The sequence below is a fragment of the Hyposmocoma kahamanoa genome, unplaced genomic scaffold, assembly GCF_003589595.1.
Source record: "Hyposmocoma kahamanoa isolate Upper Pololo Valley unplaced genomic scaffold, ASM358959v1 98348, whole genome shotgun sequence".
Taxonomy (NCBI): Eukaryota; Metazoa; Arthropoda; class Insecta; order Lepidoptera; family Cosmopterigidae; genus Hyposmocoma; species Hyposmocoma kahamanoa.
Genome location: NW_020655567.1, coordinates 1 through 12545, shown reverse-complemented (window position 1 = coordinate 12545; position 12545 = coordinate 1). Strand labels below are relative to the sequence as shown.

General features: G+C 37.2%; 1 protein-coding gene across 1 annotated transcript; it reads left to right on the top strand.

Moving 5' to 3' along the window:
• The first annotated feature begins 3615 nt into the window (after nt 1-3615).
• On the top strand, nt 3616-6919 carry LOC113238833 (transcription factor GAGA-like). The gene is made up of 2 exons (XM_026475678.1): nt 3616-4318; nt 6460-6919. The coding sequence occupies exons 1-2, from the start codon at nt 3631-3633 to the stop codon at nt 6711-6713; spliced, it is 942 nt and encodes a 313-aa protein (XP_026331463.1). The 5' UTR covers nt 3616-3630; the 3' UTR covers nt 6714-6919.
• The last annotated feature ends 5626 nt before the right edge of the window (nt 6920-12545 follow it).

Below are 12545 nucleotides of genomic sequence, written 5' to 3'. Positions count from 1 at the left end.
TTAGTTAAAATAATAACAACAATTTTCATGTTGTATTTTTTTCTCATTTGTAAGAGGTGTCACATTACATTACGGTAACTTTTTTATTTGATTTTTGTTTAAAAGCAGAACACAGCATGTGAACTAGTTTTTTTGTTTTATTGTTATTAATTACCAATACTTTATCGTCGAGTAGAATACTTGTACTCTATATATATTCGTTTTCAATACCTCTTTGTAATTCACCAAATAGGTCTATTGATGTTAAAGTTTGCGCACCACACAGTATACTATACCTACATAATTATATATACATAGTTGCAACCACAAAGCACGTTGCAACTCTGGTTGCAATTTGCTCGCAATTTGTTAATAGAACTCAGATTAGCACGTCTATTTAAAATAGGACTTAATGCGTCCATTACTTTTATATCTTAGTTGCGGAGTGAAATAATAAAATACCTAGCACTACTAGACTAGAACCTAGTTCCACGGTATTTTAAAAACATTAAAGGCAATTTTTTTATTAGTAATTTATCTATCCTTTAACGAGGGAAAACATAATTTCTGGTTTAGTTAGATTTAATTTTAATTTCTATGTCGAAAAAAGAAACATGTAAGTAATTCTACAAACCGGGTCGAGTTGTTAGAGTATGAAATTGCCATTCTATATAGAACAATAATATTATAGTACCTAAAAAAAACTATAGAAAACAAATACTTATAGAAAATAAAATTGTAATATGTTGTAGAAGAGCCATGTAGTCACTATCAAATTACTACGAAGATTTCGTAACAAATACTATTTTTCATTTTATGTATACGTTACTGTGTTTGCCTAAAGGTTAGTTTCTCTTACCAGTCCCAATATAAACTCACAAGTGGAGTTGTTTAACTTTTTTCAAGTTATTTGCATATTCGATCGTCCAGTTTGATCATTTTTAGGTTCTCTTTTACTATGGGCCATGAACCGTTTACACTGGGGACACGAAGCATTATGAACTCGGAAGATAGTGGTGTTACAAACGTGTCTAATAATAATAAAATATACGAGGAAATCTTCGCGTTCCAAGTTTTCGAAAAGTAACTTAAACTCACTGCGAGCCATTTTTTTCTGTAAAAATATCTATACAGCTGGCCGTCACTTGCCTTGGTTATAAAAAGGCAAGTGATGTTTTAGTAGCAGTAGAGCTCCTTGTGAAAGAGTTCGTCCAGGGAAATACTGCCACCTTACCTATTTCTGCCGCCCAGCATTAATGTAAGCATTACTGCGTTTCGGCTTTGAAGAGTAAGGGTGCTAGTGAAATTACAAGCACATGGGACTTGTCAACTTATGTCTCAGGGTGACGAACGCAGTGGCAGTGCACCTCCGATCTTTGCGATTTGAAGCTCTGAGTGGTACCTACCGTAAACCGACGTTACTTTGATCAATTTTGAAATTTAAGCGTCTGTAACGTCTGTAACTTTTGTCCTGTGATTTTTTTAAAATGTCGAATTAATGGTTTTATTAGTTCTCTATAAAAACGTTAAAAGAACAAACAATTTTTCAATACTGTTAGAACAAAAAAAAAATAAAAACAGCGTGATGAAAGTTATAATTGATTTGGGTTACTTTGAAACTTTAGCACGAATTTTTAGCATGAATATATAATATACATTAAGGCAAAAAAAATAATTCAAAATCAGCCAACAGGGAAAAACGTTTTTGTTGTTTTTATATCTTGGGGTATCCTTTGATCGCGTAAAGCTACCAAATATGACAGAACTTTTGTTTTAATTGAAGATTGTTGTATTTATTATACAAAAACTCCATAAGACATTATAAAGCAGTGATGCCCCTCTGATGGTTAGCATGCCGTCCACGATTTGACTCAATGCGTCTTCTGACCTGGCTTCTGAGTAATTTCGGAACCCCTTAACCGACCCCCTAACGGATCCCCTCACCGACCCCCTAACCGGCCCTCTTAACGGCCCCCTAACGGACCCCCTAAGAAACAATTTGTTTCTATTTGAAAAAATTTGTTCTAAGAAACAATTGAAACTAACAATTAAAACCCGTCAGGGGGTCGATTAGGGGTCGGTTGGGGGGTCGGTTAGAGGGTCCTTTAACCCACCCCCTCACCCACCCTTAACCGACCCCCTAAACGGCTCCCTAACCGATCCCCAACCGACCCCCAACCGAACCCCAACCCGCCCCTTAACCGACCCCCTAACCGACCCCTTAACCGGCCCTCTTAATGGCCCCGTAACCGACTCCCTAATCGACCCACCAACCGACTCCCTAATCAACCCCCTAACCGACCATTAACCGACCCCCTAACTGGTTTTAATTGTTAGCTTCAATTGTTTTTTAGAACGACTAAAAAAAATTAATCGCAATTAATTTAATTGCAATTAAAATCAATTCAATTGAAATAAATTAAAATCAACTTTTTTTTCAATTAAAATCGATTGTTTAATATGATTGAATTTCTGATGGAAACTTAATTGATTAAGTCCCCACACAGTTCTCAGGTACGGTATTATTATATAAATATGCTGTCAAATTCGGAGTAATTATTAGATGCAAGCGTTACTTTGCTGAAATCGATGTTAATAAAAATGGAAGTAACTTAGTTTGCTATTCCGCGAACCTATTATATTCAACAACTACTGAAGACGAGTCAGGTCATATTTTTGGTGTGTTATTATTGACTTTTGTCGCTGGGTTCGCTGAGTTCGTGGTTCACGAAGTATAGCAAACTATGTATAAGGTGTCCCAGAATCTCATGGCATTAAATATTAGAACAATCGAACGACTTTCGCCAGGCAATGTTAACTTGTCACATGTCAATTAAAAATATTAATTGTATGACATGGCTTTCTGAACTTTTTTCACTTGAAAATAACGATTTTGTAGCAATCATACTTAATCATAACTGAGAATCCGCTTCAATCTCAAGCAAAAAACATTGTATAATAATGTTTGTCGCAAAATCAACTACGAATTGGATGCATGCAAGTCACAATTCGCTGGTTTTGCCGATTAATAGTATATAAACTTGATCTTTGAAATTTTAACGAAGCCAAATCAATGCATGTGGTCAGTGGTTATTAATTTTTGTTGTATGGTGCTGGTCGGCAAAACTATAGTGTGTATACAAAATTGGTAAAAAAAAATGGCGTAAATGTGAGTTACTTCAAACTGCAAACGTAAATAAAACTATCACCCATGAAATTGATATATTTTTGTTTCATTTTAAAATGTGTCAAAAATTACTTACCTTTCCCACACACAAATTCATACAGAACTTAAAAGCAATAACTGGTTATGGTTAATTAAAATATATGAAATATCTTGTACATTTTTTCCTACTATATTGATGTTGCCCACTACAAATTTAAATTTGTCTACATGCCATAAAATTCTGGTCCACCAATATCTATGTAATTAGTAATTCAGAGTTTTCCGCGACTTTTGCTCTTGTCCATGGATTTTTTTTACCTAATGATTCAAACTAAACGTCAGTGGTGCCTTTCTGTCAGTCAGTGGGGGGGAGGGGGGCAAAAAACTATGTTTTTGTCTGTGGTTGTTAAGAAAGTAGTTGTTTTTTTTGTATTAAATTTCACTTTATATTTCCATTAAAATTGCGGATTAAATTACTTTACACGATGAATAATGCGCTGCAGTTCTCTTTACGTTGGAATAATTACGTTACACACGTGACGGAAGCGTTCAATGTGCTTCGTTTTGAGGACGACCTGGTTGATGTCACTTTGTGTTGTGATGGTGGCAAAATTAAGGCACACAAAATGTTACTGTCGGCGTGCAGTAACTATTTCAGACAGATATTTAAAGAAAACCCTTGCCAGCACCCAGTGATTATATTCAGGAATTTCAAATATGAGGATTTGAATGCGATAATCAACTTTATGTATCATGGTGAGGTGAACATTTTTCAAGAGCAGCTGGAGTCCTTTTTGATAACTGCTGAGTTTCTGGAAGTGAAGGGATTGACTGATAACATTGAAGATGAGGTTACTAAGAGTCAGTTGAGGGTTAGTGATAGTACGTCCTTAGATTTAAGTTCAAAGAGTAAAGTAGTTGATGATGTTGTGCCTGTATTGTCTGACGAGCCTATAAATTTGGCGACTATCCAACCTGTTAAAGAAGAGTACATTCCACAACCGAATACTAGCAGTGCACCTGATAAGGAGAATGGGAGCCCACGGCCAGAAGAGGCTAAAACAGATGATAGTACAAGCAGTAAACAAAAGCCAATTACGAACACTAGTGAAGAGATGCAAGTTGATCAGCAGTCCACATCAGTGGAGGATTTATCAGAGAAAAATAGCTCAGGTAAGTGGATGTTTATAAATTCCCTGTCATGAGTGAATTTTGGAAGCTATGTATATGTTTATATAATAACCTGCACACATTAAAAATAGGCAATGTAGCCAGAACATAGGGGCATCAAATTACACAGGATCCCTACAGTTGGAAAGTGTTACCAGAAGTCCTGAAACAGAGATATCAGTGGGAACATACCCCCTGCAAATTGGGGATGTCTAGATATTAGTTCTGATAGTTGTTTCTGAAACTCAAGGGATACAAGTTATTATCATATTATCACCTCTTATGGTATAAAACGGTATGGCATGGTGTAGCAGGCTGGTATCTGTGCTGTAATGGCTATTTTATGTGTAGCAGGTGTACACCTGTCCAACTTACACCTTCCAAGCTCCTCCAGAAACCATCTTCTCGGGTTTGCTGAAGGCTGTGCCTCCTACTACCTCCTACTACTACATGCACACTCTGCATAGAGTTACATTTGATGCCTAAATTGAAAAGGTGTTTATTATATTGACCATGATGCATTAAGAGCCCCCGCAAACTGCAGACTTTTAATCACCCAATAGTTTACTCGGTTCCTTAATCAGTATGAAGATGTACGCAAGTGCGCACATTATAACGATTCACTATTGGCCGATTAAAAAGTTTGATGGGCTACCCAATTGCTTTCAAACTTTTCTGTCAGCAAACTATCAGCCGACTGCTAATCAGTATGGCGCTCTTCCAAGCTCGCACATTTGCCGATTGTTTAGTCGGCTGACTGGGCCGATAGCTTCACTTCACTCGGAGCGACAGCGCAGGGCGGTCGTGTTATGATGGCAATTCTTCGCGAAACGTCTGTAGAAAATTTGATTGAGGAAGTAGAAAAGAGATCTGCACTCTATAAAAAGAAATTAAAAGAGTACTCTGACATGAATGTCAAGAAAATGCTATGGGAGGGAGTCTCTGAAGCTGTGGTTCCAGACTAGAATCAGCTTAGAGCCGAGAATAAAACAAAACATGGTACAATACATGTGTATTTTTATTTATATCAAAAGTTTTTAACGCTACAATTGGTACATTTTCGAATCTTCTAAATGCGGACGTTAGTACCATATCTTGCCACTATTTACCTGACTCTGCATCTGTTCCCTTATAGAGCCTAAACTCCTTCGCAATTGCTAGTCCAATTAATTTCACAAGTTCATTGACACTGGTTATGCTCATTCGATAATAGGCAAAACATTTTTTTGGGAAGTTTAATAATTTGGAATGCTTGATATAAAATTTTCCTTGTAATAATCTATCACTGTAGATGGGATGCACCCAATACTCTCTGTTTCTTTTCTTGATCCTTTTCCTCTGTTGTATAAAAGCAATAATAACATTTGTAGACCATTTAATTCACAACACTCCCTTCAAGAGCAGCTTACCAACTAGTATAATTTTTCGAGAGAAATCGGCCGACGGTATGCTAGTCTGCGCGCTCGCCACCGACCAGACTATTTAGTCGGTCCAGTGTGCTAGCAGCTCAACCCGACTAAACTATTGGCCGATTAAAAGTCTGCAGTCTGGGGTGGTTGTAAAAGCAGTATTCAGCATCAGACAGACAGCTCTTGCCTTTTCAGTTTAAGAGATTTTCAAGATAATAACATATAATAATAATATTATAAAAATAATAATAATAAGATAGACAGGTATTGAGCTGTAGTAAGGGTTGTTCAAATATTGTTATGTACCTTCGTGTATTTTTGCTCTTGACTATTCATTGAGGAGGGCCACTATGTATTACGGCCCTGCAACATATATCTTCAACGACTTCCAGTTGATCCATTGTAGGGTTACATATTATGTGCATATGCCTCCATAAATACACCACACTTCTATTCAAACTCTATTAAAAGTAGGCTTCCTATACTGAACCCATCAATAATAGTTTATTGGGCAGAGTGCACAACTTACAATTATTCCAAGCTCACAGCTCATGCAATGTCATGGTTCAAATACATATCAATACCTACTTATCAACATAAATTTAAGCATACCTATTCCATAAAATATACCTAACGTCTAATCTATTGAGGATATTTTATCTTTAGATACATTGAATTCCTTAACTAAAGACATAATAAGCATTTTCTTAATTCATTATTATTACCTTGTTTCAGAATCAGAACTCGCTAAGTTTCGCTGTCAACTATGTCCTAAAGGATTCAAGCATCCAACATCATTGACATTACATAAAGATTCGCATGCAGGGAAAACACAATGTCCAGTGTGTCACAGATCATTTTCACGTTCATATGATATGAGGAGCCATCTCCAAAGGATCCATCAAGGAAAACAACTGACAATCAAGGAAATCCGATACAAACATAGCAGTGAATCAGTTCCACCTAAGCAATTTACACATCATATTTAGCTTTAGCACTATGGTAACTAAAGTTACCATTCAAGTATGCACTTAGTGCAAATAGGTACCTATTTATAAAATTGTTGTAAAAGCTATTGATTTTACATAAAATTATGTATTGAAATTATGAATGTTGTATAATGTATTAATTCAATCAAATTATTTTTATTTATGAAATCTACTTTGTAAGTCACAAACACAAACTTGCTCATTTGTGTAGCTTAGGCTATTTTTGTACTAGTCTAATTACATTAATCGTTTTACAAAACATGTTTTTTTTACTATTATCCATTACCTACATACACATAAAATGTATTACATGCAGAAAAAAGCAATTTTTATATTATTACTTTAAGCCGAGGTATTTCAATGCGAGCCTAGATTTTAGGTGAGGTGTGGGGATTGCGCCTCGCGTCCCGCAATCCGCGCGGTGCAAATTAATACGAATACAATAAGAACAGGCGGGGAAAATTTGACAAAAATCCGACGTCGACAATCGCTCGATGGCGACTGTCGGGGCAGCGTCGGGTCCATAATCTGCTGGGCAATTTACAAATTTTGGGATAAATGTGAATTTAATAACTATATAATAACAAATTTAATATGGCTTCAGTTTAAATGAAAAAAATAATTGCATGTTCTCTGCAGCACTTAAAGAGAAAAATCTCTATATAATAATTGTGTGCAAAGTTAGATATTTTATTCTTTTTAGTCTGTTTTCAGGATTTTATTTGATCGGTTAACAAATTAGCGCATACTTTAAGACAATATCCATAAGTGGCTCGTATATTTTTTGTAAGGTATTTACAATTAAATAACATTGTAAATACTTAAACTGTTTTCCCCTTCACCTGTGACTCGCCTTAAACAAAATCAAAGAAGCAATTAAGTACTGTAGGGCTAGCACGATAAGGCACGACTTGCGCGAGAGCGATATATAGCGCTAGATCTCCATGCGAGAATAGCAGTATCTCGCGTTTTATGTCGCTCTCGCGCTAGACGCGCCCTCACGACAAGACTCACGTGCGCTGAACGCTTCTGACACCTCGTGATATTCGCTGCCAAGTAGTGTTTTAACGTTCATACTTACCATGAACACGAACAAAAAACTTTCAAAAATTACGTCACGTGATTTACCCCCGTAAATGTGTGTGCAAGTGTGACCGTAGCGCACGCGAATCCTGGCTGGGGCCTTACCACGAACTCTTATTACGGTTCAGTTTAGGACCTAAAATGAATCGTAGTGAGACAGCGCTACATGAAGTGTATTATTTTATTTATTTATTTATTTTATTTATTTATTTCTAATTACAACGGACACATCCAATTACAGTAATTAGCAGGTACAATAACAATAACAAAGTAATAATAATAATAGTACAAAAATATAAAATTTAACACATAGACAATAATTACAAACAGGTAGACTCACATTCATCATTCTCGCAAAACATTATACAATTATTTAAGATCTCCTTCCATCCATCCGCATACACATCACATTCAGGCTTATCAAACAAGAGCGCGTTGATTTGAGCCAGAATCCAACAAAGAGGGGAATGTGCACGTGCCACCGTGCGGGCGTGCGGTGGAGCAAACAAGCGACGGTGCGGCTGACCCGCCCGCCGCCGCAAGTACTGCTCTGGGACGTACAGGAAACTCAGTTGGTTGTGGAGATCAGGAGCATCAATACAACCCCGAAGAATTTTCATTCCTATTAAAATTTGATTTCTTGCTCTACGCGCTCTAAGGGAATTTAAGCCCAGAATTCCTAATAGAAATGAAGTAGGGTATAGATAGGGGTAATAGGTGTAGATGCGCTTGTACAAATATCTTAGGAATACCTTCTGGACTTTTTCTAGCATCAGGATGTAGGTGCTTTCATAAGGGTGCCACACGCAACTACCTGCTTCAAGTTTACTACGCACAAGTGTGTAGTAAAGAAGTTTAATAGTTCGGGGATTCCTAAAGTCACGACAATTCCGAAGGACAAAACCCAAACGTCCAAAACTTTCTTTCACCACGCATAACATATGATCATGAAATGTAAGTTTGGAGTCAAACATTACGCCTAGGTCCTTCGTTGATTCTAAGCGTGTAAGATCATCATTGCCTAATCTATATTGATAGCGTGTTCTAGACAGCTTTCTTCCGAAGGTCATAACACAGCACTTTTTAATGTTTAAATGCATCTTATTTTGTTCACTCCATTCAAGCACTGAATCCACATCTTGTTGCAGTAATATGCAGTCTGTTTGTTTCCTAATCACGAAGGCCAACTTTAGGTCATCTGCATACATAACACATTTTGCATTTTTAATAACTTGGACAAGGTCATTTATCATGATCAGGAATAACAAGGGACCAAGTATTGAACCCTGACTGACTCCGGAACGAGTGTGATAAGGTTTAGATATATAACAGCCATACTTTACATATTGTTGACGATCGCGAAGATAATTTGAGAATAAATGAAGCAAACGAGGAGCGAACCCTAAATTTTTTAGTTTACCTAGAAGGATATCATTGTCAACCCTATCAAAAGCTTTCCGGAAATCGAAGTACACAACATCAACTTCATGGCCTTTATCCATACTCTTCGAGATGTACTCCACAGTTGTTAATAGATTTGTTTCGACTGACCTTCCCTTTCTAAAACCATGCTGCTCATTGCATATCATTGTGTATATCACCATCCAGCTTTTTTGTCGTTACGAACCTATACTGAACTGTATTATGAGTACATAGTAAGGCCCCTGGTAGACAAAAGTTCTTGTTCTCTCGCTAGTTTTGTTCATTTACATTTTGTAGATTTATAATTATAACTAATACGACGCTGTTAGGCCAGGGGGCCTGCTCCCATTCTCCGTCAGGAACAATCACTCTCAAATATACAATACTCGACCAAATTAAAATACGCATGATGCCAATGAAGCGTCATACTTGACATTGTCTTTTGATTGAGTATTACTTAATTGACAGTAATTGTTTCGGTTAGATGAGAGAGTGGACTCCCAGAAACAGCGTACAAGAGTTTTTTTTTATGTTATCAAGTGACGGAACGAACTAGTTGTGAGCCTGGTGGTAAGCGACGCACCTGTCCATAACAGTTGCAGTACCACTTAAACATTTGCAGTACCACTTAGTGTTTTAAATCGCAAAGATCTGAGGGGCACTGCCACTGCGCCCGTCACCCTGTGACATAAGTTGATAAGTTCCATGTGCCTGTAATTTTACCAGCAGCACCCTTACCCTTCAAAACCGAGACGCAATAATTCTCATATTATTAATTGCTTGGCGGCAGAAATATCTATGTAGGTAAGGTGGAAGTATGTCCCAGGACGAACTCTTTCATAAGAAGCGCTGCTGCTACTTTTAGTAGACTCCCTGCAGCTTGAAGGCAATCAACCTTTCCCGATCGGAAACTGCGTCTTATCCGAGTCGAGGCGTATAATATTGCGGATGGGCTGCCCGATCGGGTAAATTCCAATTTGAATTAAAATCAGGGCCCCTGAACCTATTGTGTTCCTCCCTTACCAGTTGTCAAGAACTAAGAAATACACAAAGGTACAAAAACTTGTCATAACAACACCTGAATAACCCTTACGGTTGTAGACAGGATAAGGAAACACTCATAACGTCAGTTAATCTCGAAAATTTCTTGAGCTCAAAAGGCAAGAACTACGTATTCTAACTGCCGCCCTACAAGAACATCTTTTCAATTTAGGTACCTATCACGGACAGTCCTTTATGCAAAGCGTGCAAGGAGGGGAAGGAAATGGTCGCACACATTCTACTACAAGCTCCAGCGTGGCCAATTACAGATCGAAATACGAGATCGCTCCCCGAAGTCTTCGAGGAGGTTCGGTGGCACGAATTGGACCCTGCACCTATCACACGCAAAATAGGCGCCTAGACGTCGAGCTGCGGACACCAAGTAGTGATTCTACAAAAATTACGCAACATGATAGGTATAGTACTATAAGAACTATTGTACGATACAAAATTTTAAATTCTTTATTTTTTGTGCATAGTTTTTACTCTATAAAAATAGGTTAAAAACTATGGACAATCAAATTTAACTTTTTGGAAATTTTGTTTTTCTTGGCGCCGCGCCGTGCGCAGTTTTGTTCCATAACAAAAAACAATAAGAAAAAATGTCAACAAATTCTGGGAAGTTTCAGTCAATCAACATGGGGACAACTTGGCAGATTCAGATTCATCAATTCCTTATAATAATTCAGCTTCTTGTTGCGGTACAACGATTCTCCAAAGCAACAGTAGCCACGTGTCCAGTTTTATTAAAAAAAGAAGCAATCATCCGGTCTGAGGCACTTTGCACGCGCGCCACTTTTGTTGGTTTCGGCTCATCTCAAAAGAGCCATACGCTCGATTGTTGCTTTGTTTTGGGATCGTAACTATCCATGTTTTGTCACCTGTTTATTATGTCCCACACTAAATTTGACGCCCCTTCGTTGAATATGGTAAGCATGGCATTGCACCAAGCGACGCGATCCGTTTTTTGAGCCTCAGTCAATTTGTCCAACGAGAGCACAGCTTTTTCACACCCAAATCTTTGTGTAGTATTGGTATGTCACATGCCTGTCTGTTTTGATCATACGGCGCACAGCATCGATGTTTTTGTTGTTCACAGCAGTAGACGAGCGACCATCACGAAATTCGTCACTGAGATTCACACGACCGCGTTTGAATTCTGCAAACCAGCTATAAATAGTCATCTTGCATGGTGCTTCATTGCCAAAAGCAGTTTGAAGCCGAGTGATGCTCCGCTAAGCTGTTAAATTACTCTTAAAGTCGTAGAAAATCATACTACGAAAATTTTCACGAGTTAAATACATAGTAATGTAGACATCAAATTTCTAAAATGACGCCACAATGTAAAAACAAGTGACAGTCTTAGAATAATAACGCATAGAAACCTAGCCCGCACACGCTAAGTGAGGCAAGTTAGAGGGTTCCAAACGCGTCCCAGGAGCGCGCGGGCTGTTAGTGCTCAAGGTCATATTGCACCGCGAACAGCTCCAAAATTTTTTGCTAAAAATGACGAAATGTGCGGTAAATGGGTGTAAAATACAACAGACAAACAAAATAGACACTAACATCGCATTCCACAAGTAAGTAATGCGTTTCAACTCATATTTTTATGTAAATATTCACTAAAACAGAAAAATAATTTCGCGGCAACAAGATACGAAAGTGTTGCAAAGTAACGAATTTTTTTTCTCCCCATTTTGCTATTCTGTATCAAAATAATTATATTACGTAAATTTTAGTGGTGCATGTAATTTAGATTTATTTGCGCATCTTGAACTAATATTTACTTTAATAAACATTAAATGTTTTCGTTAACTCCTGTAAGTGATTGGGACACTTAATTATTTTATAATACTTTTAACGGCTCTGCGTTCATGCTTTATTGAATAATTATTTATTTTAATTTTATTTGAATTGGAGCACATATTGCAACAAATTTACAGTACTTATATATTTGTTTCTACTATAGTGTTGGCACCACCAGTACAACTTTGATAGCTTATTATATGTCTTTCTTTTCGTAACTCAAGCGAAATATTTTATATTAAAATATTTTATTTTCTTAAAAGGGGAGCATTCTTAAGCGATTTTTTAATCTATTTTAACAGTTATTTTCTTTAATGTTTGCTTATGGCATTTTCGGTTTTAGGTTTCGAATATGGCACTTATTTCTAAATCCAAGATGCGGGCGCGATTTTTCGAATAATGGCAAGTTGGGTATCGTTTTCGAGATGTTTGGGAATGTTCAATACAAATATGGCACTCATTTCTAAATCCAAGATGGCA